This window comes from Cynara cardunculus (assembly GCF_001531365.2).
Source record: "Cynara cardunculus var. scolymus isolate 2C chromosome LG 3, CcrdV1, whole genome shotgun sequence".
Lineage (NCBI taxonomy): Eukaryota > Viridiplantae > Streptophyta > Magnoliopsida > Asterales > Asteraceae > Cynara > Cynara cardunculus.
The window spans coordinates 278898-303248 of record NC_037530.1 but is presented as its reverse complement, the minus strand read 5'-3'; the positions used below and the strand labels follow the sequence as shown (position 1 = coordinate 303248).

General features: G+C 35.1%; 5 protein-coding genes and 1 pseudogene across 5 annotated transcripts in view; 3 read left to right on the top strand and 3 right to left on the bottom strand.

The window, feature by feature from the left end:
• LOC112509680 (autophagy-related protein 3) overlaps positions 1–4524 on the bottom strand; it is a 7872-nt gene extending 3348 nt beyond the window's left edge. The window contains exons 1-6 of the mRNA XM_025114765.1: positions 4134–4524; positions 2584–2654; positions 1631–1747; positions 1390–1556; positions 884–969; positions 671–722 (exon numbers count right to left, since the gene is read on the bottom strand). Coding sequence (XP_024970533.1) covers positions 671–722; positions 884–969; positions 1390–1556; positions 1631–1747; positions 2584–2654; positions 4134–4294 — 654 coding nt within the window. The 5' untranslated portion in view covers positions 4295–4524. The remainder of the gene's footprint in view (positions 1–670; positions 723–883; positions 970–1389; positions 1557–1630; positions 1748–2583; positions 2655–4133) is intronic.
• A 2941-nt stretch (positions 4525–7465) lies between these two features.
• Positions 7466–13348, top strand: LOC112509879 (ceramide kinase-like). Its single transcript, XM_025115074.1, has 12 exons — positions 7466–7808; positions 8679–8834; positions 9070–9237; positions 9367–9459; positions 9609–9701; positions 9920–10139; positions 10417–10501; positions 10724–10873; positions 10954–11055; positions 12287–12625; positions 12871–12937; positions 13015–13348. Exons 1-12 carry the CDS (start codon positions 7623–7625, stop codon positions 13156–13158), a joined length of 1803 nt encoding a protein of 600 aa, XP_024970842.1. The 5' UTR covers positions 7466–7622; the 3' UTR covers positions 13159–13348.
• A 749-nt stretch (positions 13349–14097) lies between these two features.
• On the top strand, positions 14098–15262 carry LOC112509963 (annotated as a pseudogene).
• A 369-nt stretch (positions 15263–15631) lies between these two features.
• Positions 15632–17131, bottom strand: LOC112509962 (putative kinase-like protein TMKL1). Its single transcript, XM_025115194.1, has 2 exons — positions 16605–17131; positions 15632–16221 (listed from the first exon to the last, which is right to left on the bottom strand). Exons 1-2 carry the CDS (start codon positions 17098–17100, stop codon positions 15650–15652), a joined length of 1068 nt encoding a protein of 355 aa, XP_024970962.1. The 5' UTR covers positions 17101–17131; the 3' UTR covers positions 15632–15649.
• Positions 17132–18424: 1293 nt separating this feature from the next.
• LOC112509890 (acid phosphatase 1-like) lies at positions 18425–20185 on the bottom strand. Its single transcript, XM_025115086.1, has 3 exons — positions 19774–20185; positions 18827–19036; positions 18425–18753 (listed from the first exon to the last, which is right to left on the bottom strand). Exons 1-3 carry the CDS (start codon positions 20157–20159, stop codon positions 18576–18578), a joined length of 774 nt encoding a protein of 257 aa, XP_024970854.1. The 5' UTR covers positions 20160–20185; the 3' UTR covers positions 18425–18575.
• Positions 20186–22514: 2329 nt separating this feature from the next.
• Positions 22515–23558, top strand: LOC112509939 (ethylene-responsive transcription factor 2-like). The gene has a single exon (XM_025115158.1). The coding sequence runs from the start codon at positions 22520–22522 to the stop codon at positions 23177–23179; it is 660 nt and encodes a 219-aa protein (XP_024970926.1). The 5' UTR covers positions 22515–22519; the 3' UTR covers positions 23180–23558.
• Positions 23559–24351: the final 793 nt, after the last annotated feature.

Below are 24351 nucleotides of genomic sequence, written 5' to 3'. Positions count from 1 at the left end.
AGTTGTAGCTGACACAATGAGGAAACCTTTTTGAGGGGGGTTCTAGCTGTTGGAAAACCAAATCTCATCATAAACTTGTGATTTGATCCCGATTTGCGGCTTTATGCAGTTCGAATTCACAATGACATTGTCTGATAGCCTTGGTGTTCTGGAAGGATTGTGTATGCATTATGCCTCAACAAGCCTTAACAAAAAAGTTCGCAGCATTGGCAGGCTGGCAGCCCCCAAAACAGAAAGAGACTCATGCTTTGTAGTAGGGCCAAACAGTAAGTGTTTGGAGTTTGCAAGTCTAATCAATTTATGGTATGCATTCAATGCAAATCTAAACACAATATTGCCATAATTTTACTTCAATCTGTAATTTTTCAGCTCATGTTGAATTATTTTAATCAATACTTTCACCCAAAAAAGGAACTAGATTCAGACACACAGGTGCACCTGGTCTATATCTGGCCATGTACGTATGATGCAAATCTTCAATAGGATGCAACCTACACTAACAATGAATTTTCTCTATTTTTCTGTTTATGCAAAAAAAAATTGTCAATCTATTTAGCACAACAGCATTGGATAACCTGGGACCTGCTTCCTACAAGTTCATAACATGTGAAGCAAACATGGCAATTACATAACTAAATTCAATTTTGCACATTATATTGATGTTTCTAACCTCATCATAACCAGTAAGCCACACACGAGGAGTTTGATAATATTTATCATACCTGGAAGAAGAAAAAGGAGACTGGAACATTAGACCATAAATAGCAAACATAACAAATGAAAGTTCCATCATAACAGCAAACCCATGAGAACTAAAACAGCGCGCGCGCACACACACACACTATATTAGAACTAAAAATAGAATGAATGGAGTCGAACTTACGTGATGCTGACATCATAAGTTCGAGTTCGTAAGATGTTGTCATCATCAGGTTCATGAGCAACGAGATATGTCGGCTGAAGGGTTGCCTGAATATTAAAATATACAAATTCATGTGTGGAAGAGAAATTATCAGAGCTGTCAAGAGGCAAGATATATTCTCGTCACGCTTTTGTTTCTAACCCTTCTAATAGGTATCCCTCAAACTCCTAACAAATTTAGTCTATTACTGGTTTCAAGTTGAAATTTTCAAATACATATATATATATATATATATATATATATATATCCTTTGCTTATGGAATAGCAACTTTCACATACTTATCACATGACCTTAGGCAACGACATAGTATAGACAAGGCACAAGGGGTTTAACCCTTGTCTTCATAGTTCATATGTTTGTTTCCTCGGACCACATCATCTAAACTAACCAAGGATAAGTCCTACAAGCCAAATAATTCCACTGAAACTAGATTAGAAATAACAGCAAAAGATAGCATGTATCTTACAGGATCTGACTCAATAACGTTGTCAGGTTCTTCAAACTCTTCCATGTCGGGGATGTCTTCTTCCTCCTCATTGCCAAAATGTGAAGAAATTGACTGGATGGTGTTCTTCTTGCTAATTTCTAGGGTCTCCATAGAAGGAACATTTTCCTCCTCGTGACCCTTGGTATCTATATAATAGTCAAACCAAGTTCAACACATAAACAAAGTTCATCCTACAGATATCTTAGTTGGCTCTACATACCTTTTGGCTGTCCATGAGTAGCCAACCAACCATCATTATCGTCATCATCGAGCAATATCTCACCTCCTGCGGCTTCATACTCTTCTTGTATTGATGCAACTCTTCGCAAACAAGGAACTGAATGAAGTCCACATTAAACTTACAAGAGATATTACATAAATAAAAATTACGTGAATAATTCGTGTCCACGTGGAGAAGGGGACAGGGAAAAGGGAAACCCAAGGCAAATCAATGATAAAGATGAATACTTTTTTTACTTTCTAAGCCAGGAGGAGAGATGCAACAACGACATTTCTTGAATGAACATCACAATGAGAAAAATTAATATTTGCATAAGAACAATAGGCCATTCTGGTTAAACTTTTCTTCCATGCCATTCACGATGAAAGTTTAGTCTTTCCATGGTAAACGTCCTCCATGAGAATCGTTTCACTGGGTGCAGACGCCACTCCCCCCAAACACACACACACACACACACCCTTCTCTCTTCTATGCATGATTTATGAGGGATGTTAATCATACAAAAAAAAAACCCCAAATGACCAATCTTATGGCATATTTTCCACACAACCCCCATCCGCTCTGAAATGATTGAATAGCTGTGTAGCTGACCAATGAAACAAATCAATGGTTAAGCTATTAAAGAGGAAGGGGGAGGAGCAATCCACCAAAAGATAGGGCACACAAACCCTAGAAGAAGAAATCATGCCAGCGAGAAGGTGACTATCTTGATGTGGAAACCCCTATACAGATTTTGGCAAACTACAAGTTTGTAATTATGCAAGATTCAAAGAGGAAAAGATAGTTAATGTTAACTATGACTATTCATTGTTTCCTTTTGTATAGTTCATAAGCAACTCATGTACGAAAACAAAAGATAAGAACTAACGATACAAGGATAATTCATTTAAAATCTGAATTAAGTATCAGGACAACAGGCAACATTATTTTACCATTTCTAGTGATCAAAAATTGTTTATCAGCTGGCAAATATGACTTCCTCTTGTTTGAATCACCTGATTCCCTAACAAAGAAATAAACAAAGCGAAAGTGAGTGGTAAGCTCGAATATCATATAAGAAATCACCCATTCCTCTTCTAATGAGGGGATGAAAGAATCCTGCCCAATCATCAGCTTGTATTCATTCATTCTTGTTTTTTCAGCTGACAAGAAACCCTGTTGACAGAAACCCCTAGAGAGCTCATGAATAATGTATATTTTCACCGGTCACAAATTTATGTTATAAAAATATCTTATCCTTGTTTTTCAGTCAGACTAAAGCTCATCGAAAAGAACTTCTAGAGAGAACACATGTTTAAAAGTTAAGGCCTTACAGACTCTAAATGAATAAAGTTCTAGGGTGTAAATCATAATGCATATATTTCAATGGCAACAAATTAATTTTGTAAGCATTATCAGAATTCTCAAGGAAATAGGAATGTAACGAATTAAATTTGGTCAATATATATAACACCAACATCATAGAGGATAATGTTTTTGTTGTCCTATCAACATGATTACTTCTTGTGTATAAGAATATCATATGGACATAAAGCTGCAGTCTATAGTAGCTCAATTCAAATTTCCAAAGTACCTCCTATAATTTGAGAAAAAGAGAAGCACTTTTAGAACAATATTAGACATTTTCTTTCACAGATATACCACCAAGCAATGTTAAACCTTTTGATTGATAAGAATAAGGAAACGTAATTATTGAAAGTCCAAATGTAACAGACTCTAGAGGAACAGAAGGCAAAAACAATGTCCATCAGTACTATGTTCCATTATGGAATGGTGAAAAGAAGCCAATTGATAGTATAAAAAAGTCTAACTTGGGTGGTCATGAGCATAAGCTTTCTGTATATGTTACTCAGTTTTTTCATCGCTTGCTAATATGCAGAGTACAAATTGGAGGACTACATAATGTTTGTTAATGCCATATTAATATATCACAAAGGACTATGCTATCAAATACAGCTTTGAGACATAAAACTTTGTACAAGTTATACTTTTGCACCATCAATGACATCCTACAAAACAAAATTGACATGATCCTGTACTCTTTAAACAGCTTGCAATAACAGCAGAACGTTTCGTTCTTATGAATTAAGTTTGGTAAGGGCCCACCACCCACTTCCATAAACACATAACTGCTCGTGGAAATGTGCAATTCCACAACCTGCTTCTGCTGTGGCAGCAAGCAGCCATCATGCTTCTATGCAAGACGATAAACTTGAACCGACGACAGAAAGCAGTAGTTGCAGTATGTAACGTTATCAATACTTCCTCAAATAACGTTTAAGCAACTTATTTCAGTTTTGATTCACAATATGGATAACATAATGGAGTTATAAGCGTCAACAAGCACTATTAGATCCCAGTTTCTAGGCAAGTTACTTTTCTTAACCCTCCAAATCAATACCGCTTCTAATAACATTAATCGTGATTCAAATATTGGATGGACAGCGCTGAATAAATTTAAGGAAAGGGAAAGCGAATCTACCATGACCAAGTAGGACACTTGGAAACGAGATTGTCTCCAGCGATGACGAATTCATTAACGCTAAGTACGCCTTTCTCTTTGAAAGCAGATACAGTCCTAGGGTTTGTGATCCTCTCAACCGTACCTTTGAATGCCTCGTGAAGCTTTTGCGATAAAACCATCTTGGTCAAACACGAAAATAGGATTGGAATGCAATCGAGCAACGAATTTATACAAGATCAGAAACTGGATGGATCAAAAATCAGATCGGTGAAGGGTTTTGGTTTGGGTTTGGATTTGGATTTGGATTTGGATTTGGATTTGCGTAGTAAGGTGGGTTTCCGTTGATCATTACAAACTCCAACACGGGTAACGTTACAAACCTATACATTTTTTTCGATGACCGTGTAGTTTTGTTATTAAATGCTTCAAATCCCATTGAATCTTACAATATTATGAGTAAGGATCTTAATTTTACTTGTATGGTATTTTGTCATAGTTAGTATTTATCGGGTAAATTGTTGTATACGATGTTTTTTTGTTAACTAAAATCTTATCTGATAAGTAAATAAATGGTGAGGGTTAAATTTTATCGATAAACGCTTATCGGCATAATCTCTATTTCAAAAGTTTGTTTGGATTACTTTTTTTGTGCATTTGGCCACCCGGAGAGCCAGAGTATCGATGATCAAGTACCCCAAAAAAAAGGTTAAACAATTTGTTCTAAAACTTAAACTTGAAGATGTTGCTCCTCTGCTTTTGCATCATTTGCTAAACATAATCAAAATCCAATTGGCTAGGTGACATTAAAATCTTGTCGAACTTTAATACATAAAAAGCTGAAAATTTTGCATGTTTATGGTGGATGGTTCCCCATCTGGTAGAATAGTATATGAGATATGATACAGGACATCTTACTTCCAAATGAAGTACATGTACATTTTGGGAATGGGTAAAGATGAATAGGTATCCATTAATAAGATTACTTACAATTTTACCAATTATTCTCGAACGTAGCTACCCTTTAGATCACAGTAGTCAAAATTATTAACTCCACAAACAATAAGCAGCGCATGCTAAATACTAACTATATAGAAAATGAGTATAGCAAGCACCTTAACATAATCTAAAATATTTTCGTACTTGTAAAAGCTAACGGTTATCAACCTGACAAGTTAGAGCATCATAAAAATCAAAACTTGTGCAAGAGACACATAACGGGTGCAAAATAAGTATTATAGTAATTACTTAACGTATGGTCAATCATCCAAAATTCCAATGTTTTCTAACAACATAACGTTAAAAATATCTCGATCTAATTAAAATCCAAAAGACCAAAAATAAATGAAGTAAACAAAGAATGCACATGAGAATTTGTATGTGAAAAATGGGCTATCAAGTAGTGCAACCAAAGAATCACAAATGAAGGTAAGCATACATAATTAGGAGAATTGTACCTTAATTGAGTTGAATGTGGCATTATATAGAGAGGGAAGAGCATGCCACCAACATACGCACCTCCTTACAAAATTAGATGTGTTTTCGTGCTAAACCCTATAAAAAGGTGATAGTCTATGAGCCCAAAACGATCACAACCCTCATCCATAAAGTTACTTGATGAAATGATCAACATCAAGTATTTTCTTAAAGTCACTAGAACATATATTTCAAATCTTAAATCATATTTCATGTAATGGTAAGTGCGGTATTTAAGTATTTAGCAACTGCAACAATGTCTCATAGATGCATACACTAATAACAAAATAGAATGCTAGTCACTCGAGTGGGTGACTAATAGTGCAGTATTTAAGTATTTAGCAACTGCAACAATGTCTTATAGATGCATACACTAATAACAAAATAGAATGCGTACCCTAATAACAAATTTCATGGGTGAATGTGGGTGTGGGGCTGTTAACAGGGTATGTGGATAAATAACTCAACATATGTTGTTTTAAAACATGTATATTTAACATTAAAATTTATACCTCTTAAAAATTCAAAAAATAACCATAAGTGATATTTTATAAAGAAATATATATCAAATATAAGTACTAAAAATAATTCGCACATATTTAATAGTATAATTAAATTCAAATGTATTCAATTAAGCTTATTTTAGAGGTCTTGATGAGCCGATTATAGTGATGTAATTTGTATAAAAATAAACATATTTTTCTTAATATATGATTATGTATGTTAATATGACAAATATGTAAAATGAAAAATGAAAAAGCAGGAGATCTAAAATAAAATAAATAATTAATTATAAGGATATAAAATATAACTTAAGAATTAAAAATAATTTGATTTTAATATGATATTTGGAACCTCATGAGAGTTGTTGAACTTCAAAACTTATAAATCATGTATAAAATTCAAAAGAGTAACCATTTAACATGCTTTGTAATACAATACATGTAGAATAGATTTGTAACAAAAAAAGAAACATATTTTAAATTATCGTTAAATACGATAAAAGTGCAAAATAAAAAATGAAAATGTAAGAAATACAAAACAAATTAATTTGTATGATTAAATAAAAAAAATATTCAATATTGAACTTATTTTGAAAGTAATTGACGACACAATTCGTTGTAGACAAAGAAACATATTTTTAATTTCTTTTAGTTCATATTTTCTATGGTAATAACAAATAAGGATTAATTTAGATGAAACAATTAATTGTAAGAGTATAAAATGTAATTTATAAATAAAAATAGTTTAATAGGAGTTGGTGTCTGCAAAATACACGATTTGAACGGCTAACATTTAGTATAAATTTGATCAAGTAGTGGATACAAAAATGAGAGTGTTTTGACTCACCATCATCAATATGATATATAATTTAACAAATATTTATTGATTAGTCTATAGTTTACATACAAATCAACGTTAGTCGTTCATATATTTAATATCTATTTTATAATTTAAAATCATGATTTATAATTGAGAGTTTTTATTCATGGTATGTTTTCTGTTGAGTTAAAATGAAGGCAAACTAAAAAAGACGAGAGAGATTAAAGAAACATCCGATACGAAGAACTGGAGCAGTGATTCAACAAAAAAGATGGTTGTACAAGTTTTGGGATCTTGATAGTTGGAATTGCTTAGGAAAGAACCATTGTTTGCATCTTGAAAAAAGGGGGTTATATTATTCTCAATCACACATTTACAATGCACCTCTCTTTTTACTCACATACCCCCTTAGATATATATAATATACATATATATATATATATATATATTATAGAATGAAATATAAATTTAAATGTAATAAATCTGGATCTTACGATTTATCTCCCGTGGCCGTGAGTGTGATCCCTGTTAATCCGCATCCTAGATCCCCACCCCATTTCAACAACCAAATCAAGAACGCCTCCATTATCCAAACGGGAACATCCTAGTTTTGTTTGTTTTGACTCGCAGATTGAAATCTTCATACCATCCTTCCCATTTTGAGAAAAAGTTCCATCTTTTATACATCAACTTTTGTGGGGTTTATCAATTATGAAGAGAAATGGAGATTATTCGATGCCACATGATGACTCTCAGCCACATATCCAATATGATATTGATGCTGCTGACAAACCCTCAATTTTAGCTTCAAATTTCTTCATGGATCAGGTTGGGGAGATTCTTCTTACCCTCAAACCAGATGGATTATCTTGGAAATTGATGGAATCTCTTTCAAATGTTAGTTTCTCCAGGTTACATTAAGGTGCTTTTGTTAATATAAACCATGAATTTGGTTGATTTTCTTATTCATGTTGATTATTGTTAATATCAATTATTCATACTCAATGTCAATGGCTACCCTCATGTTCTTTGCAACATTTACAGAAGCCATATATGGTAATCAAATATGATTTATGTATTAACTTCAAATTATGTCCTAAATTCAAACCACAACTTGAACCTACTTAATGCAACACTTTTTGGGATTCAAAAAGGATTGTTGATATGAAAGGAGGTTCGCTCAATTAGAAGCTACGGTATCATTGCTTATTTTATATGGTTTGATCATCTACCATGCCCTTCTTTAGATTATAAGGGTTATATGAGGGTAGAGGGAGGTTTAGGGGATGTTATCCAAATGTGCATGCAAGTAATTGAAGTTGTTTTTTTGGTTTTTATGCCCGTGTGCATGTTATGCATACCGGACAAATTGCTTATAAATCACTTGTATGCACATGTGCATACCGTCCAGGTGAACAACTACCAGGGTCTTTCTCAGTTTTTCGTTTTTTTGTGGTTTTCCCCCAAACCTGACCCTGTGAGGGAGTATACATATATATAACTAGAACGTGTTACTACAAATTGGTGCAAGTTTTATTGTGAAAAACGCCTTGGGAAGATGTCAAGTCTATTCCTTGAAGTAGTTTAAAGATACAAACTTTATCCCGCTGTTTAATAGTTCGTTTGATGGTCATCTAACGTTTCATTTCTTGTTTTCTTGATCTATTTAGATCTCTTTACACTTTTAGACCGTTATCGCATGATTTGCATCTTGGAACTACACATATTGACCTTTCTATTATGTTATCTTTTATCTTGAATGACCAGGAGGATGGCTCAAGCTGTTGGGGGATACGACTTGCTTCCAAAGGTGATACTTCAATCAAGATTTCTGATGTATATGCTGTTGACTTCATTGATTGGGGATTGGTGCATGAAACTCGTCATACAAATGCAGGATGCCTGTTTGATCATGTATCTGAGGTTAGTCATGGTTATATCAATGTATTGCTTTTAGGCAGTATAACACTTGGTTGGTCCCTGAAAAAGTGTACAATTTCTCAACTTTAACACCATACAGAAGTTTAAAATGGATGCCTCTTTAAGGACAGAAGGAATACTGTTTTCGGTTTGTTGGAGACTAACCCGCCTGTATATATGTCGAGATATGCCCTCTTTATATGGGTTCGTTCAATTAGTTTTTGTATGTTGCTCGTAGATGTACCGGTTCAGAGTGCATGGTATCCAGAAGTCCAAGGCTCAACCTTCTCTTTGGACTTCAATTATACACACTTTTGGTCACGACGATAAGCAGACATGTCAAATGTGGGTGAAGCAAATAAATATGTTTCTTGGCTTGGAAACCAACAGGCCTAAGAGTCTTCTGGTATGTTCAATTATTTATTCTTTGTAAATGGTTCCTTATAACTGACTGTTTCTCAATGAAAAACCAAAGCACAATAGCAATAAGGTAGCAGGAAGGATGGCTTCTTGGATTTTTATTAATCTTGACTAGGTTTTTGTTCATCCGAGGAGTGGAAAAAGAAACGGATGTCGAATTTGGGAAAATGTGGCTCCTCTCTTTTCTCGAGCCAAAGTAAAAACAAAGGTATGCGTTCTATGTTTTCAAGCCATCCTCACGCCATTTTCAAAAAAGATCGTTACACCTAATTAGGGTGTATTAAGTTCAATGCTTACAAAAATTGACAAAACCCTGGAAAATGTCATCATTTGTTGAATCTTGATTTTCTTCTATAGGTTGTTGTAACAGAGAGGGCTGGGCATGCCTTTGATGCAATGAATTCTATTACAAATAGGGAGCTTACTTCCTATGATGGGGTTGTTGCTGTTGTAAGCTTTGTGTTCCTAGATTGTCATCTTTTTAACTTTTCCGTATCTAAATACGGGTGCTCTACTCTTTGGGGTAAAGTTCAGGTCTGCATACGTCCCACGTATGTGCAGGATATACCGGGCTAGTTTGGTTTGTTTGATTTTGAATCCGTACATCCTGTTATGGGGTGTTTTGACACAAAAAGCTTTGGAATTTTTGCTTACTTGATGTGGTTCAGGGAGGCGACGGGTTATTCAATGAGATCCTAAATGGGATTCTTTTGTCAAGACACAACGCTCCCTATCCACCTGTCCCTCCGGATCATAGTCAAACCGTCGATACCCATAATGAAATAGTGGATCCTGGCCCAACCGTAACTATGGCTGAGCCATTGGCTTCTGGTGAGGATGAGTCACCTCTCCTGAGTACACCACTTGAATCACATGTCGCAAATCCTAGTACGCTCCCGTTTTATATCGTTTCCATTTATGCTATTGCTTATATATGTCTTTTGGTTAATTGACCTTTTGTCAGGTTTTTTTATTATTATAAATGCACGACCTTTTGAGAGGTTTGAAAATGACACTTCTCACAGAAGAATGCCTAGAAAACTATAAGAAGGTCATGGATTTAAAAAAAACACTTGTCTGGAGGTCATTTAGCTAAATAACCCTAAATATGGCGCCCGTAACCTATTTCTGATATGTGATAACTTATTTGCTATATCATGAGCAGACCTTGATCCTGAAGTTTCTTTCCCAAATGAACGATTTCGCTTTGGACTCATTCCTTCTGGTTCAACCGATGCCATTGTTATGTGGTATTGCTCAAGTTATATTCTTTTCTGCAAATTTCGCCTTTTTATAAACATAAATACATTCTTTTGCTAGCTGCTTTCATACGGGTTTTGTTGGTTTTTTCAGAATCTTGATGTTTTCTAGAATAGAAATACGTTATTGAAAGCTTGCAGACAATTTCCGTCATCTGTTCTGAATTTTCTGAGTTGTTGTGATCAAGAATGTGATGGTTATATGTTTTGCAGCACAACTGGAGCCCGGGATCCGGTGACATCAGCATTGCAAATTATCTTGGGCGAAAGATTACAGTTGGATATAGCTCAAGTTGTGAGATGGAAAACGTCACGAACATCCAAGGACGAGCCTCGTGTACGCTATACTGCTTCGTTTGCTGGGTAGTCCTTTGTCGTGTTCTCGTGGCCTGTTATAACAATGTTTTCGTCTATCGCTCAATTTGTTTTTTTGATGTTAGCAGGTATGGATTTTATGGAGATGTGATTACAGAAAGCGAAAAATATCGATGGATGGGGCCAACACGATACGATTACGCAGGAACGAAGGTGTTTCTTAAGCACAGGTATTCATCAAGATGTAAGTCACTGTAGATGCACAAAAGGACCAATCTCAAGTACATAGAGTGGTCCAAAGGTAACCGGTCCTAACCAAGGTTTTACATGGCGTGAGAGTGGTGAGGAGGTCAAACCTTAAGCCTTAGGAGCAATAGCAAGACCACTACGTTTTCCAAGACGTGGCTTAAAGAGGAAAGTATGTATATCACACACACACACACACATATATATATATATATATATATGATATAGGGGAATGTCAACCATAAATATTCTGAGAACTACGAGAACCTGTATATGCATACAACATATATGCATAAAACTATCAAAATTTGTATTATCTAAATGAGTATATTCATCAATGCCTATGCATCATACATGCATTGATATATATACTCATTAAAGTTGGTATATGCATCAATGCATATATTAGTTCTTATGTTTCTTAGAATATTTATGGTTCTCATTTGATCTTTTCCTTATATGTTAATGTTACTAAATAACTTACATTCATATATAAACAAAAAATTTCATATATTCACACATACACACACATATATATTATGTATATATTTGAAGTATAAAATACATATACATATAGGGTTAGGTGTCAAGTTAGGTGGAAAACTGCAAAAAAATTGAGAAACTGAGGAACACCCTTGTAAACATTCATCTAGATGGTATGCACACGTGCATAAAAACCAAAAAACAACTTCAATTACTTGTATTTACATGTGCATACCGTTATGATGAATGGTTACCAAAGTGTTCTTTTAGTTTTTTATTTTTTTGGGGTTTTCCCATGAACCTCCCTCCATACATATATATATATATATATATATATATACATACGGCAAATGAATTCACACGTCCTCCTCCCTGAATCCTGGGAGGTTGGGGCTTTACAAACGGCTAGGCGAAAGAATCTGTTCATATATTGATATCTCTCTCTCTCTCTCTCTCTCACACACACACACATATGTATATATATATATAGAGAGAGAGAGAGAGAGAGTTTATAAAAAGTGTTATATCAGGAGCTAATGACAAGGTAAAAGTATAAAAAGAAGGCAAACTTATAAAAGGAGAGTCAATACCGCGTGCCTCAGGAACCCATGGCACACGCCTCACCTTACACAACCGCTACAAGGTGACCTTTTGGCCGCCTCTCGCATACAATTTTCCATGATCTAGTAGCTAGTAGTTGTATTGAACTTGGTTTTGTTTGTTTCTTTTAAGATCATACGACGCAGAGGTGTCTTATATAAAAGTAGAACAAGATAAAACGAATACACGAGCCAATCAAAGAAGAATAAAGGCATTTTGGGACCTCTCCAAGGAGCCAGAAAGAGCACTTTGTCACGCCAAGTGCAATGTTTGTAATACGAACCAAACATCCGACACGCTTCAAGAATCAAAGTTGACGAGAGTTAGAGGACGGTTTCTTAGCATCGGTGCGGCTGTCATATCGTGCAGAAATGAAAAGGCACCCGATGGCTTTGTCGCTGATGCGCACCTTTCAGACGGCTTCCTGGATCTTATTCTCATCAAAGACTGCCCTCGTGCTTTCTATTTATGGTAACCCCTCATTCCCCTTCTTTCCCTGCCTACATCTCGGATTTGAGTATTGCTTATGGGGTTCCATACCTCCGCTCTATCGTCCTGGCACAATGGAAAAGACTTTTGTCTTTAAAGGTGTGCCCACTTTAATGTGATGCTTAAGTTAACAAAAAGTGGTTGCTGTCCCATTCGCATACCCTTTGGAGTGAGATATATAATGGGTTTGGTTACATGTTCTAACCATGGTTAATTGTCACATGTAGGCATCTCACCCAACTAGCAAGAAAGGGCGGAACACCATTGGACTTTGATTTCGTCGAACATCATAAAGTACGATTCCTTACCCAATTTCGTTGGTGTGTGATTTCATTTTGGTGAATAAAAACCCTTTGCTTTGGTTTCTACAGACGACAACTTTCACGTTCACTTCATTCGGGGATGAGAGCGTGTGGAATGTGGATGGTGAGGTTCTTGTAGCCCACAAATTGTCGGCACAAGTCTTCCGTGGTCTCATTAGCTTGTATGCTTCTGGCCCTGAAACTCGAGAGTGAAAAAGTAGCCGTGTATTTTGTACAAGTGTATAGATGCAGTTTTATATTATATCAGGATTAGCAAATAACCAAGTATTTTGTATAAGTGTGGCCATCTAATTCTTTCATTAACTTTAATCAATCAGGTTGGTATTTTTCAACTTGTAGGATGATGTTAGAACTTGGATCACCAGAGTCAAACTTATATAAATTGACTCTGACTCTGTTAAAATCTAGTGATTAGGAATCATAATCTTAGTTGGAGAACTGCATGGATTTCAAATCATTTCTATGGCTTCCATGACAATCTTTCTTTCTCCACACACACACACACACACACACATTATTTATTTATTAATACACCAATTTTACAAGTCAACAATGATTCGACACAAATCTTTCATTTCCCTGATTAAATGTGCATCTGAAACGACTTTTTGACGCGATGAATACAAAGAAGCTTGTAGTGAGGACAATCTGTTTGATGAAATGCTAGACCCATAAAACATATTGTTGTACCAACATCAATGCCTCCAGCAACACTGATGGGACGATCGCAAATTGCTTGGTAGTGGGATTAAATATGTAGTATTTATGATAACTACAGCAAAGCAACAATCCATTACAGGATTGCATGATTCAGGATGGAAATCGAGACTACTTAGAGGAGGAGTGGTTCGGTTTTCATCATCAAATTCAAATGGAATGTAGAAATTGTGAAGAAAGAAGCCAGGAGAGAGTGAAAGAGGGTGGTGATAACTACAGTGAATTCTAATGTTTGGATATGGATTTGAATCGGAAGAGAGAGTTAACAAAGGATATGGGTTAATAGGTCATCGTAGGAAGCGAGCAGACATGGTGGGTTGGTGATCAACCATGGAGGAAAGAGGAAGTGGATATGAGTTAAATTCATTTAAAATAAGCAAAAATCCTATCTTCTTGATTTCATTGGTGGGACATGAATATGAATATGAATATGAATATGAATGAAATTATAATAATGAGAGGGATAATCAGCCCACTATCTTCTTGATTCCAAATATGGTGAACACCAGAGCCAAAACAAAAAGAATCAGAAACATACTCCAATGATTTCATGGTGGATCATCAGCCCACTATGTCTGCTTTCAACCATGATCTTTTAACCCAAATCCTTCTCCGCCTCCCTGTTACCTCCCTCCTTCAATTCAAATCCGTATCCAAACACTGGAGGTCGCTTCTAAGTCACCGTCGATTCACCCTCCGTCTTCCACTCACTCCAGGATTCTTCGTTTGCAATTTATATATTCCATTTGGTCATGAAAACCGAACCACTCCTTTTCATAGTCTCCATTTCTATCCTGATCTCTGTGGCATCAGAATTGTGCAATCCTGTAACGGATTATTGCTTTGCTGTAGCGATCGGGGGCACGTGCGTGCTCCTAAATAATGCGTATTCAATCCCACCACCAAGCAATTTGCAATCGTCCCATCACTCCCTGGAGGCATGGATGTTCGTAAAACCATCCGTTTTATGGGTCTGGCATTTCATCAAACAGATTGTCCTCACTACAAGCTTATTTGCATTCATCCTGCAAATTCTAACCAGGATCTGTTTCAGATTCAAATTTACTCGTCTGAGACAGGGAAATGGAAGATTTCTGATCAAACTTTCTCTGCCCCTTGTTATACATCCTTCACAGTTGGAGTTTATTGGAATCAAGCGATTTACAGCTGGGCTCCATCTGCATTAATCCTTCCTACTTTAAGCTGGACGTAGAACAGTTGCAAAAGCTGCCATTGCCGGTGGAGCTGACATCTTTTGGTGGTTATCAAGAAGGAGCGATTCCCCATTACTTCGGGGAGTGTGGAGGGCATCTGCATTTGGTGGAGAGACGCCATGGCGAGAGCTGTTTACACCTGAATGTGTATGATGACGAGTGATCATTCCAGGTGGTTTGTCAAGTATCAAGTGGAGCTTGATGAGCTTCCCGTTGCTTACCCGGTGATGATTCATAGCTACCAAGATCCTTCAAGCCCTTACTGTTGTGAGTTCCAAGTGTTAGATGTGGTTAGGGCTGAAGAAGAAGGAACATTCATGGTGGTCAGGATTCCAGGTTTAATCTCACGGACAAGAGTGTAAGCAGATATTTGATCTGACCAACATTTTCTTTGGAAGAATTGATCACTCGGAAGTTCATCGTCATATCCAAACTTTATCTTCTTTCTAGTTTCTACTACAAGTAACATTAGATCCTACTAAACATACAACAATCCACTTGTGTATTTGTCCATAGAAAAATGTAAAAGATTTCTGAATCTGCAAGAAAACCCATGTGGTTTCTGCAAGAATGTTCCTATAGTATTATTTACCAATAATTAAAGAACAAGGGCTATGCTACAGTACAACCCACCAATTGCATCTTACTGCAACTCCCGAGACCCACAATGAGTAGATCACATTGTTTCCAAGGTTTTCCACCATGAATCTCAATGTCAATGAATCTTCAGGATTTTGAGCAAGATTTAACGGTTATTGTCGAGGATTTGGTCCATATGATCCAATTTCTTGTAGCTTCTTGCAGATGTGTTTTATGTTGGGTCTGAGAGAAGGTGATGGTGAACAGCAAACCATTGCAAGCTGAGACAGCTTCCGAATTTGTTCTTCATCAACTGGACTGTCATGATGGTAGAAATCCGATATCGGGTGATCCAAGATTGCATTTGAATGGAAATCTTGATCAGAGTCTGCTTTCTCATTGTTCATCGGCTCTTTTCCGGTAAGTAATTCAAGTAAGATCACTCCAAAGTTGAAGATATCGTTTTCAACACTGGTATCATTCATTCTAACCATTTCAGGTGGCTTGTAACCTTCAACAGCAACTTCTTCGACCATTTCTTGTGCTGTACATGGATTCAAGAGCAGATGTAGACCAAAATCGGACACATACGGCTGTTGATTTCTGCCTAAAAGTATGTTCTTTGATTTCAGATTTCCATGGATAATTGGCTTTTGAAGACCTGTGTGGAGATGATCTAATCCTCTAGCAATGCCAATTGATATCCTATAAATCACACTCCATTTCTGAGACCCACCATTTCCATCTGCACAATTGAAAATTAAACAAGAAAACCATAAAAGATCAAATCTTTTATGGTACTACATTACTAGAGGTTCAGGCAATCTGTTAGAAGTAAAATTAAATAAAACCCAATATAAAGATCAAATCTTTGTTGCAGAAATTTAAACAAGAAAACCATAAAGACTGGTTCTTTGGTAGAGCAATGGTACAACAGAAGAAGCATAAAGTACTACATTTAAACAAGAAACCATAAAGACTGGTCTCTTTAGGGAAGTTGTTTCAAGTAAAATTAAACAAAACCCAACAGAAATTTAAAATCTTTATTGCAGATAGTCCATGGAATCTCCAGTTTATTACCTCCAACTTTAAAAAAACAAGAAAACTAACAAGATTTGAGATTTATACCTCTAATGAATTGAGCAAGATTTCCTCTCCTGTAGAAGGGATGAACCAGAAGCTTTTCACCTCTGGGACCAACATAAAACCCACAAAGAGGCACCAAATTAGGATGCCTAATTGAGCCTATAAGTTGTACCACATGCATCATATCTTGTACCTTGTCAGTGGTGCATGCTGGTCTCAAGAATCTCAACACCACAACTGAATCACTTGTCACCAAATTAGCTCTGTACAAAGTTCCATAGCTAGATTTACCAATCACTTCACCAGGAGCATCCAGTATATCAAAACAAGTGAGATCTTCACCACCTTCAAACTTGATCAACTCCCCTCCTTTCATCTCCATTTCTTTAACTTCAAAGTTTGCTTCTTTATTCCAAGATTCATCTTTTGAACACCCTTTTCTTCTGCAGATACATGAAATCAAGGCTACAGTAGTGATGAACAAAGTGAAAGAAGAGGATAATGCCAGAATTAGCATCAGCTTGTGTGTGGCCTCCATGTGTGTGCTTAAAGAAGTGAAGAAATTTGTGGGTGGGTGGGTGNAAGAATGCAGACAAGATGTTTGTTTTCTTGTGCAACTTCAAGTCACAGCCATTTCGATTTGTGTGTTTGGCGAGTTAAATGGCAATGGGGTTGATACATAAAGAAACAGGAATAGAAGCCAATGTGATTTTGGAAGGACTGCAAAAAGGAACTACTTTTTTGTTTCTGTTTGGAATAAGACACACATGTTTTGGTTGGACAGAGGAGGGGAATCAGATTGAAGAATTCCATCAGTTCTCCAATGGTATATACATACAATCATTTAAAAGAAGATATATAATAAAAAAGAAATATTCTTTTATTATTCTAAAGCAACATCTGGTTATTAAATAAATGGTTTAATAATTTTAAATAAAGAATAATAACAAAGAATAAATTTGTTCCTAGACATGTGGGCATGATTAATGGGCATTGGGGATTGGTGGTTGGATTAAATGATGGGGGGGTGGTGGTTGCTGGGTGAAAATGAAAACTCACCCTGGTCCTGGTTTTGGTTTGACATCTCTTCAATCATGTCCTCCTATACAAATTACACTTGGGGTCCATATCACCATTATTTTGTTTCAAAAACATGCCTATGCCTACATAATTGACTATTATGTAAATTCCTACAAAACTTGTGTATATCCAAGCTGAATGTGTTTCAAGATTTTAAGTGATAACCTTAGTTAGTTATTTAAGAAAAAATATCGTTAATGTAATAAATCATACATACTTCACGTAACATATCATACATGATTCGGACGATTTTGTCCTGCGACTTAAGTGGCCTCAAAAGTCTCCCGTTTCCATTTAATGTAAAATCACATATGATTTTGTACGTTAACGATATTTTTCTAGATAGTTAACGTTATCGTTTGAACCTTCCTTTTGAGGTATATTCACTCATACTTATTTACTTAGTCGGGATAATTTGATGAACAATAAAATAAAATAGAAAATGGTCTAGTTGTATATATAGGTAATCCTTACTCTATAAAAACGATACCGAAGGGGTCTTTGGCCTAGCGGCATGTGAGTCCAGGAGGCCAAGGGTTCAAACTTCACCAAAAATGAAGAGGATGTTTGAGTTTATTTGTTCTATTACCATATATAAATATTATATATACTTTAAAAAAAAGAAATTGCAAAAGTTATTATTCTTCTACATGAAAGATGGCCTCTTTTAAAAGTTGTATCAAGAAATAATGATTAAAAATTAGGAGAAAAGTAATAAAAAAACACATGCCAAAGGATGATTTTTTTTTGACATGACAATAGTGTGCATCCAAATCCAATCATGCCTCGAGTCAATTAAGATAAAATCCAATATAAATTTGTCACACTTTCTACTTGTTGCGGTCATTTCATCTACAACAAATATGAGTGAATAGCCGAAGCCCTATTTATGTTTAAATTCATTTCGAATTCCTCCCTCACGCTAAAAAGAAGTTAAGATATATAATACATGGGATTTGAAAGTTTGAATGATTTAACGGATATATAGGAACCTATTAGGTCGCTCCATTGATCACCGGAGTTTCCAAGAATTCGGAATCCCTCTTCCATGATCTCTTTTCTCTTTTCTGACTTAAACTCTTGTGCAGTTTTTCCATGGTCTTCGCTAGCTCTGTAAAAATTGAAGCATTCGTTTAGCAAGAAGAAAGGAATTGAAGGAGCTATCTAGTTTTGAACACACTTACCTCAAAATAAGTCGGTCCCATTTTTGAAATCCAACATGGATCAAATTATTGATGGTGATATCTCTTTTGTCTTCGGAGCGTCCTGTCAACAAGAAGATCTTAAATCCTAGCCTTGAAACTTCATTGTAGAGCTTCAAACTAGGTTCAATTGCCGACGCCATTCCCTCAATGACCCATTTGTCAAATTGAATGTTGTCGAAAATCTCGGAGCTACAACATGAGCAAGAAAGAATTGATTATAAATTATAAAGAAAGAAAGAAATAACAAAAATCCAAGTAGAATTGGAATCAAACCCCACTCGATCAGAATAAATTATAAAACTTGATTGAAGCATAATCTGTATCACTTTTAGATTGCTATTTTCCAATTTTAATATTTGATATATGAATGAGCAATTGACATGACTTGGTTTGAATCTCCCATTTCTCTTTGCTACTTAATTATTTGTTTCTACATTAATTCTTACTATTTCATTTCCTATGTGTCATGATTGTGCTCCAATAAAGATTACAAGTAAGGTTTAGATTGATTTACATAAAGGGCCCTAAATCTTAGGTTGGTGCTTGTAAGTGATATATATATATATATATATATATATATATATATATATATTTAGATTCATATAATTGTAGGGTGTTGGGTTCCGGTGAGAAAGAGAGTTATATTGAGAAGAATCAATCCTAATTGAAGTTGTCTTCTAATTTCTAAAACGCAATTCATGGATCAATTACAGTTGTCACCTATTCCAACATGTAGTTGTAATTGTAATAAATAGATTGGAATAAAATGATTTTAGTTTCTTGTAATCCATCCACTAATGAAGGTAAGCAAGCATACATCATTCCAATTGATGGTGGGAATTGGGGATTGAATGCAATTCAAATTGATCGAAAACCTAGAAGTAGAAGAATGAGAGAGTAGAGAAATGAATGAATGTCAATGATACCCGTAACCATGGTGAGCATAATAAGGTAGATTTGAAAGCAAAGTTTCATCAATATCGAAAATCCAAGCATCCATCCCATCTTGCTTCAAATCAGCAGTCTTGGCATAGGTTTCTGCTTCCTTGGACACGATTTGAAGGTCAAATTGGTAAGACGGACCCAACATATATTCCTTCACGTACTCGATACATTCCTGGGGAATCGTGTTCCATGGGGTCAGATAGTTGGCCTCCACCGCTACTCTCCAATCCGTACAACGTAATGGCAGCTGTTGGGTCAAAGTATGAAATGGCGGTTGTGGAAGTTGGATGCTGAAAGACCTTGGAAGTAGGTGAGAGAAAGCTACAGAAAGGAAGCACAATAGCAAGGAATGTGTGAAGAAACTCATGGTGATGAGATCAAATATGGATGAATGAGGATGAGAGAATGTTGAAAAAACTGGATTTATGAGGCGAATTGCTTGCTTGTGAAGCAAGCAAGGGAAAGGATTCTTTGTTTTTAATAATAAATAATAAATAATAAATAATAAATAATAAATGCTCTTTTAATGAATGGCATGCGTGTGTATGGGAATGGGCATTTCCTTGGCATTTGTTACCCAAAGATTATGCTTTAAATAAATATATTTTAGAATGAATGGTAACAAGTTTTGTAACACTTAACAAAGGATGGAAATTGATGATAAAAAATGAGTAAAAATCCAAGAAATTTCATTACAACTCTCAACTTCAAATGAATGCTTGTATGTATCTCATTCTCATTTATAATTTATAATTTATAATTTATAATTCATAATTTAGGGCTTTAGGTTTAGGGTATCTAGAAAAATCACAAGAAGTCGTAAACATTTGATATGATAAAATAAATTGTAGTGTTTATTATTGGGTTGGGGCCAGGGCAAGTAATATTAGCCCACCAAGAATAACTAAATGTTAAGAATCCAATTCCATCCCACCAAGTAAATTGGGCCAGTACCCAATTTAACGTTACATCACATCACAATCACATGTTATAATCTCTTGGTTTGGTTTGGTTTTTGCATTCAATCTTGTATTTTGTTTTGTCATTTCAATAAATTATATCATATGCTTTTTCTAATCATCATATTAATTAAATAAGTCAAGAGAAAACATGATTATGATAGTTTACCATCATAAAAACATATTTTTTTTATTTAATTAATACCTTCATATACAAATAGATTAAGGACTGGCATGCCAATTTAACTAAATTAATCTCTCTTTATATATATATATATATATATATATATATATATATAGAAAAGCTGATACCTAAAATCAATAATTGGAGGAGGAGCTATTATGTATATACACCCCTTTCACATGGCTACTTGTATTATATCATCAAGCTTTGGATGCTTTAAGCATATCATATCATATCATTACATTCTTTATATAAAACAAACAATTTACTTTTTCTGGAAATTAATCATTTTTTTAAATAAAAAAATTGATGACATGATTTTCATTGTAAACGTTTTAGTTGTTGATTTATATCCAATTGGTATTACTTATTATTTTAAGTTTTACATTTTGATATATATATATATATATAAATTTATTTACTTTACATGTTTTCATTAATTAACCATACAAATTAATGAGGTAACAGTAATGGTAAATGATGGAATTTGGCCAAGTGTAAAGAGTCTACAATCAAAGGTTGTTTTTTATATATTGAATCATTTTACACACAAATTTTCCCAATTAAACCCCAACCCCATATACCACCATTCCTTATCAATTACATTTCTTGTTTCACAATAACTTTTCATAATTCATCGTCGACAAAGTTTCAATAATAAACAATCACAACGATATATAACCTATCTCGTTAACCCATAAATTCACAGGTGTTGTGATTCAAATCATAAAGCAAAAATTACATGCTTCCCCCTTTAACCTACATCCATCAAGTAGCTGTAGCACAAACAAATTCACTGTAATCTGCTTTTACTCTTTCTCATTTTAATTGACATGAATGAATTTAAAAACTATTAAAAGTATGACCTTTGACCTATTTTAATAATAATAATAATAAATTTACCTTATCTTCATAATCATATGCAAGTTGATGCGTGAAGCCATGACGTCATCAGGTGGTGCTTCGTGCATTCACCACGTGCTTCATTTACTTTTTTTTTTTTTAATCTTCCTTCCACTTGTTTGTTTGTTTGTTTGTATGTGCAGAAACTTCATTGCAGTTGCAGCAGGTTCCCACTTCCCACATCAATCTTACAAAATTAGTCCCTCATCTTTTCTATATTTTCTTTTCTAACCAAACATTTAGGTCATAAGCACATGGAAACAAACCTTAATTAGTATCTAATCAATCCCAATTCCAAAAACCTGGTGAAGTATGCAAAGGTCAAAAAATGGAACGAATTTCGGTTTCATACTTATTTAGTATATAAGGATCACTCTCCTTGGATTGATAGTTACAAAATATCTATTGCTTGTTGATTCAAATTGATATTTGAAACATTAATTAATTAATTCATTAGGGACCGTATGTATTAATTAAAAAGAGTAGATGGATGAAATGTTAATATCCACATTAGTAGGGGACCAGAATTGTAATTCACCCTCACCCAACCACCACTTCATCTGCTGAGCTGTATATAAAACCCCCTCATTCTCTTCTTTCTTTCTTTCAAATTTCTTCTTTCCAGTCTTCTCTTCTTATACCCTTTTTTATTTTTCTTCCTCCAAAATCCCACTTCTTAAAATGATGCAGGCGGAAGCCTCTGCCTTTCCGGCCACTAACATCGGCGACCTTCCCGCGTTTTGCCGGACTGCTAGCTTTAGCAGCCTCATGCCATGTTTATCGGAAAATTGGGGCGATTTACCGTTGAAGGTGGACGATTCAGAGGATATGGTGATTTACGCCTTTTTACATGACGCCCTCAGAACAGGCTGGACGCCGTTCAATTTCTCGGCTAAAGAGATCAAACCCGAGTCCATGGAACCTAGCGATCCTCAAGTGGAAGAAACAGCTGCAAATTCGGCGCCCAAAGGAAAGCACTACAGGGGGGTGAGGCAGCGCCCGTGGGGGAAGTTTGCGGCGGAGATAAGAGACCCAGCTAAAAATGGAGCCAGAGTGTGGCTCGGGACGTATGAGACGGCTGAGGAAGCGGCTATTGCATACGACAGAGCTGCATACAGGATGCGTGGCTCCAAGGCTTTGTTAAACTTCCCACACAGAATCGGGTTGAATGAGCCAGAGCCAGTGAGAGTGACATCAAAGAGGAGGTCTCCTGAGCCGTCAACTTCGTTATCATCAAACTCAGAAAGCGGCTCGCCTAAGAGGAGAAATACTAAAGGATCGGCGGGTGAGGTAGTCGAGCCAGAAGTACAAAGCCGATCATCAACGAGTATAAACAAATAGAAGAAGTGGCAATTGGCGTACAATCATTGGACGACTAGTTGTCAGCTTGCAAGAGGATCCGACCCAGATCTTGAATTTGCCCCAAGGTGAAGGTGGAGCATTTAGCAATAGCAAATGCAAGTTGCCAAAAAGGGGTGAGGCCATAAATGGAAATTTGCTACAGGAATTGGCAATTTACTATTTATTGATTAAATATATTACGAAAACAAAATGCCAAATATCATGGATTATGACGTCATAGAGGTGAGATTTGTAGAATGTTTGACGTGTGTGCGGATGTTTGATTAGATATGAGTGTAAACAGTTGGAGGAAGCAAGGTAAACGTTGTTTCTTTTTCCATTGATTTGATAAATATATAAAAAATTAACGTTTTAGTCTTTGATTGGATTTTTTTTTTAATTTAAACTTTTTTATTTTTATTTTGAATGATTGAGTCTCTGATCGAAAGGAAACATTAAACTTTCTCATTTTATATTATTAACATTTTTTAATAAATAAACCATCATATTTTTAAAAATTGATTAATTATATTATTTTAACTCACACTTACATGTGCCAACTAGCAAAAGTTTGATGATATATTTAATACATTTTTTCATGCTCTTGATCGGTCAAAATAAAAAAGTTTAATGGTATCAAAATTTAGTTCAAGAACTTAAACAGGAAAGTTTAATGGTTCTTTACACCAAAAGATAATTCAATGACTTAATCATTTAAAATGAAAAAATAAGATTGATGATTCTTTTTATTTAAGAATGAGAAAATTTAATAGTTTTTTCATTAAAATGAAATTATTAGACACCTACGAGATGACTCTTTGTCCAACTCATGCAAAGATTAATATACATCCAATTCCAAACAAATAGTTTAGAAATAGAATGAAAGGCAAATAACATTTTCAAAACAAGTCCTATGATTCATTTTTTAAATATATGTATTATAAAAAAAAGTAGAATTTTCATGATTAATTTGGTGTTGATCCATTTGAATTACACATTTCTGTTCCAAAATACAAATGTACATAATGAAAGAACACACAGTAAATGATACACTTTTTAATTAATTAAATGACACTTTTACCATCTAATAATTAAGAAGAGTAGAATAGGAATTAATTTTAGAAATAGATACTTGTTTTGTGACATTCCCTCTAAAGTTGAGAGGATATGTA

Bases quoted from the DNA above. Each gene is read 5' to 3' on its own strand.
- LOC112509879 (XM_025115074.1), top strand. From the start codon at position 7,623: ATGAAGAGAAATGGAGATTATTCGATGCCACATGATGACTCTCAGCCA. The intron at 10,140-10,416 runs GTACGCTCCCGT...TATCATGAGCAG, and splicing joins ATCACATGTCGCAAATCCTA to ACCTTGATCCTGAAGTTTCT. The intron at 12,938-13,014 runs GTACGATTCCTT...TGGTTTCTACAG, and splicing joins ATTTCGTCGAACATCATAAA to ACGACAACTTTCACGTTCAC.
- LOC112509962 (XM_025115194.1), bottom strand. From the start codon at position 17,100: ATGGAGGCCACACACAAGCTGATGCTAATTCTGGCATTATCCTCTTCT. The intron at 16,222-16,604 runs GTATAAATCTCA...TCAATTGTGCAG, and splicing joins TCTTGCTCAATTCATTAGAG to ATGGAAATGGTGGGTCTCAG.
- LOC112509890 (XM_025115086.1), bottom strand. From the start codon at position 20,159: ATGAGTTTCTTCACACATTCCTTGCTATTGTGCTTCCTTTCTGTAGCT. The intron at 19,037-19,773 runs GTATCATTGACA...CTCATGTTGTAG, and splicing joins TATGCTCACCATGGTTACGG to CTCCGAGATTTTCGACAACA. The intron at 18,754-18,826 runs GTAAGTGTGTTC...CAATTTTTACAG, and splicing joins TGGGACCGACTTATTTTGAG to AGCTAGCGAAGACCATGGAA.
- LOC112509939 (XM_025115158.1), top strand. From the start codon at position 22,520: ATGATGCAGGCGGAAGCCTCTGCCTTTCCGGCCACTAACATCGGCGAC.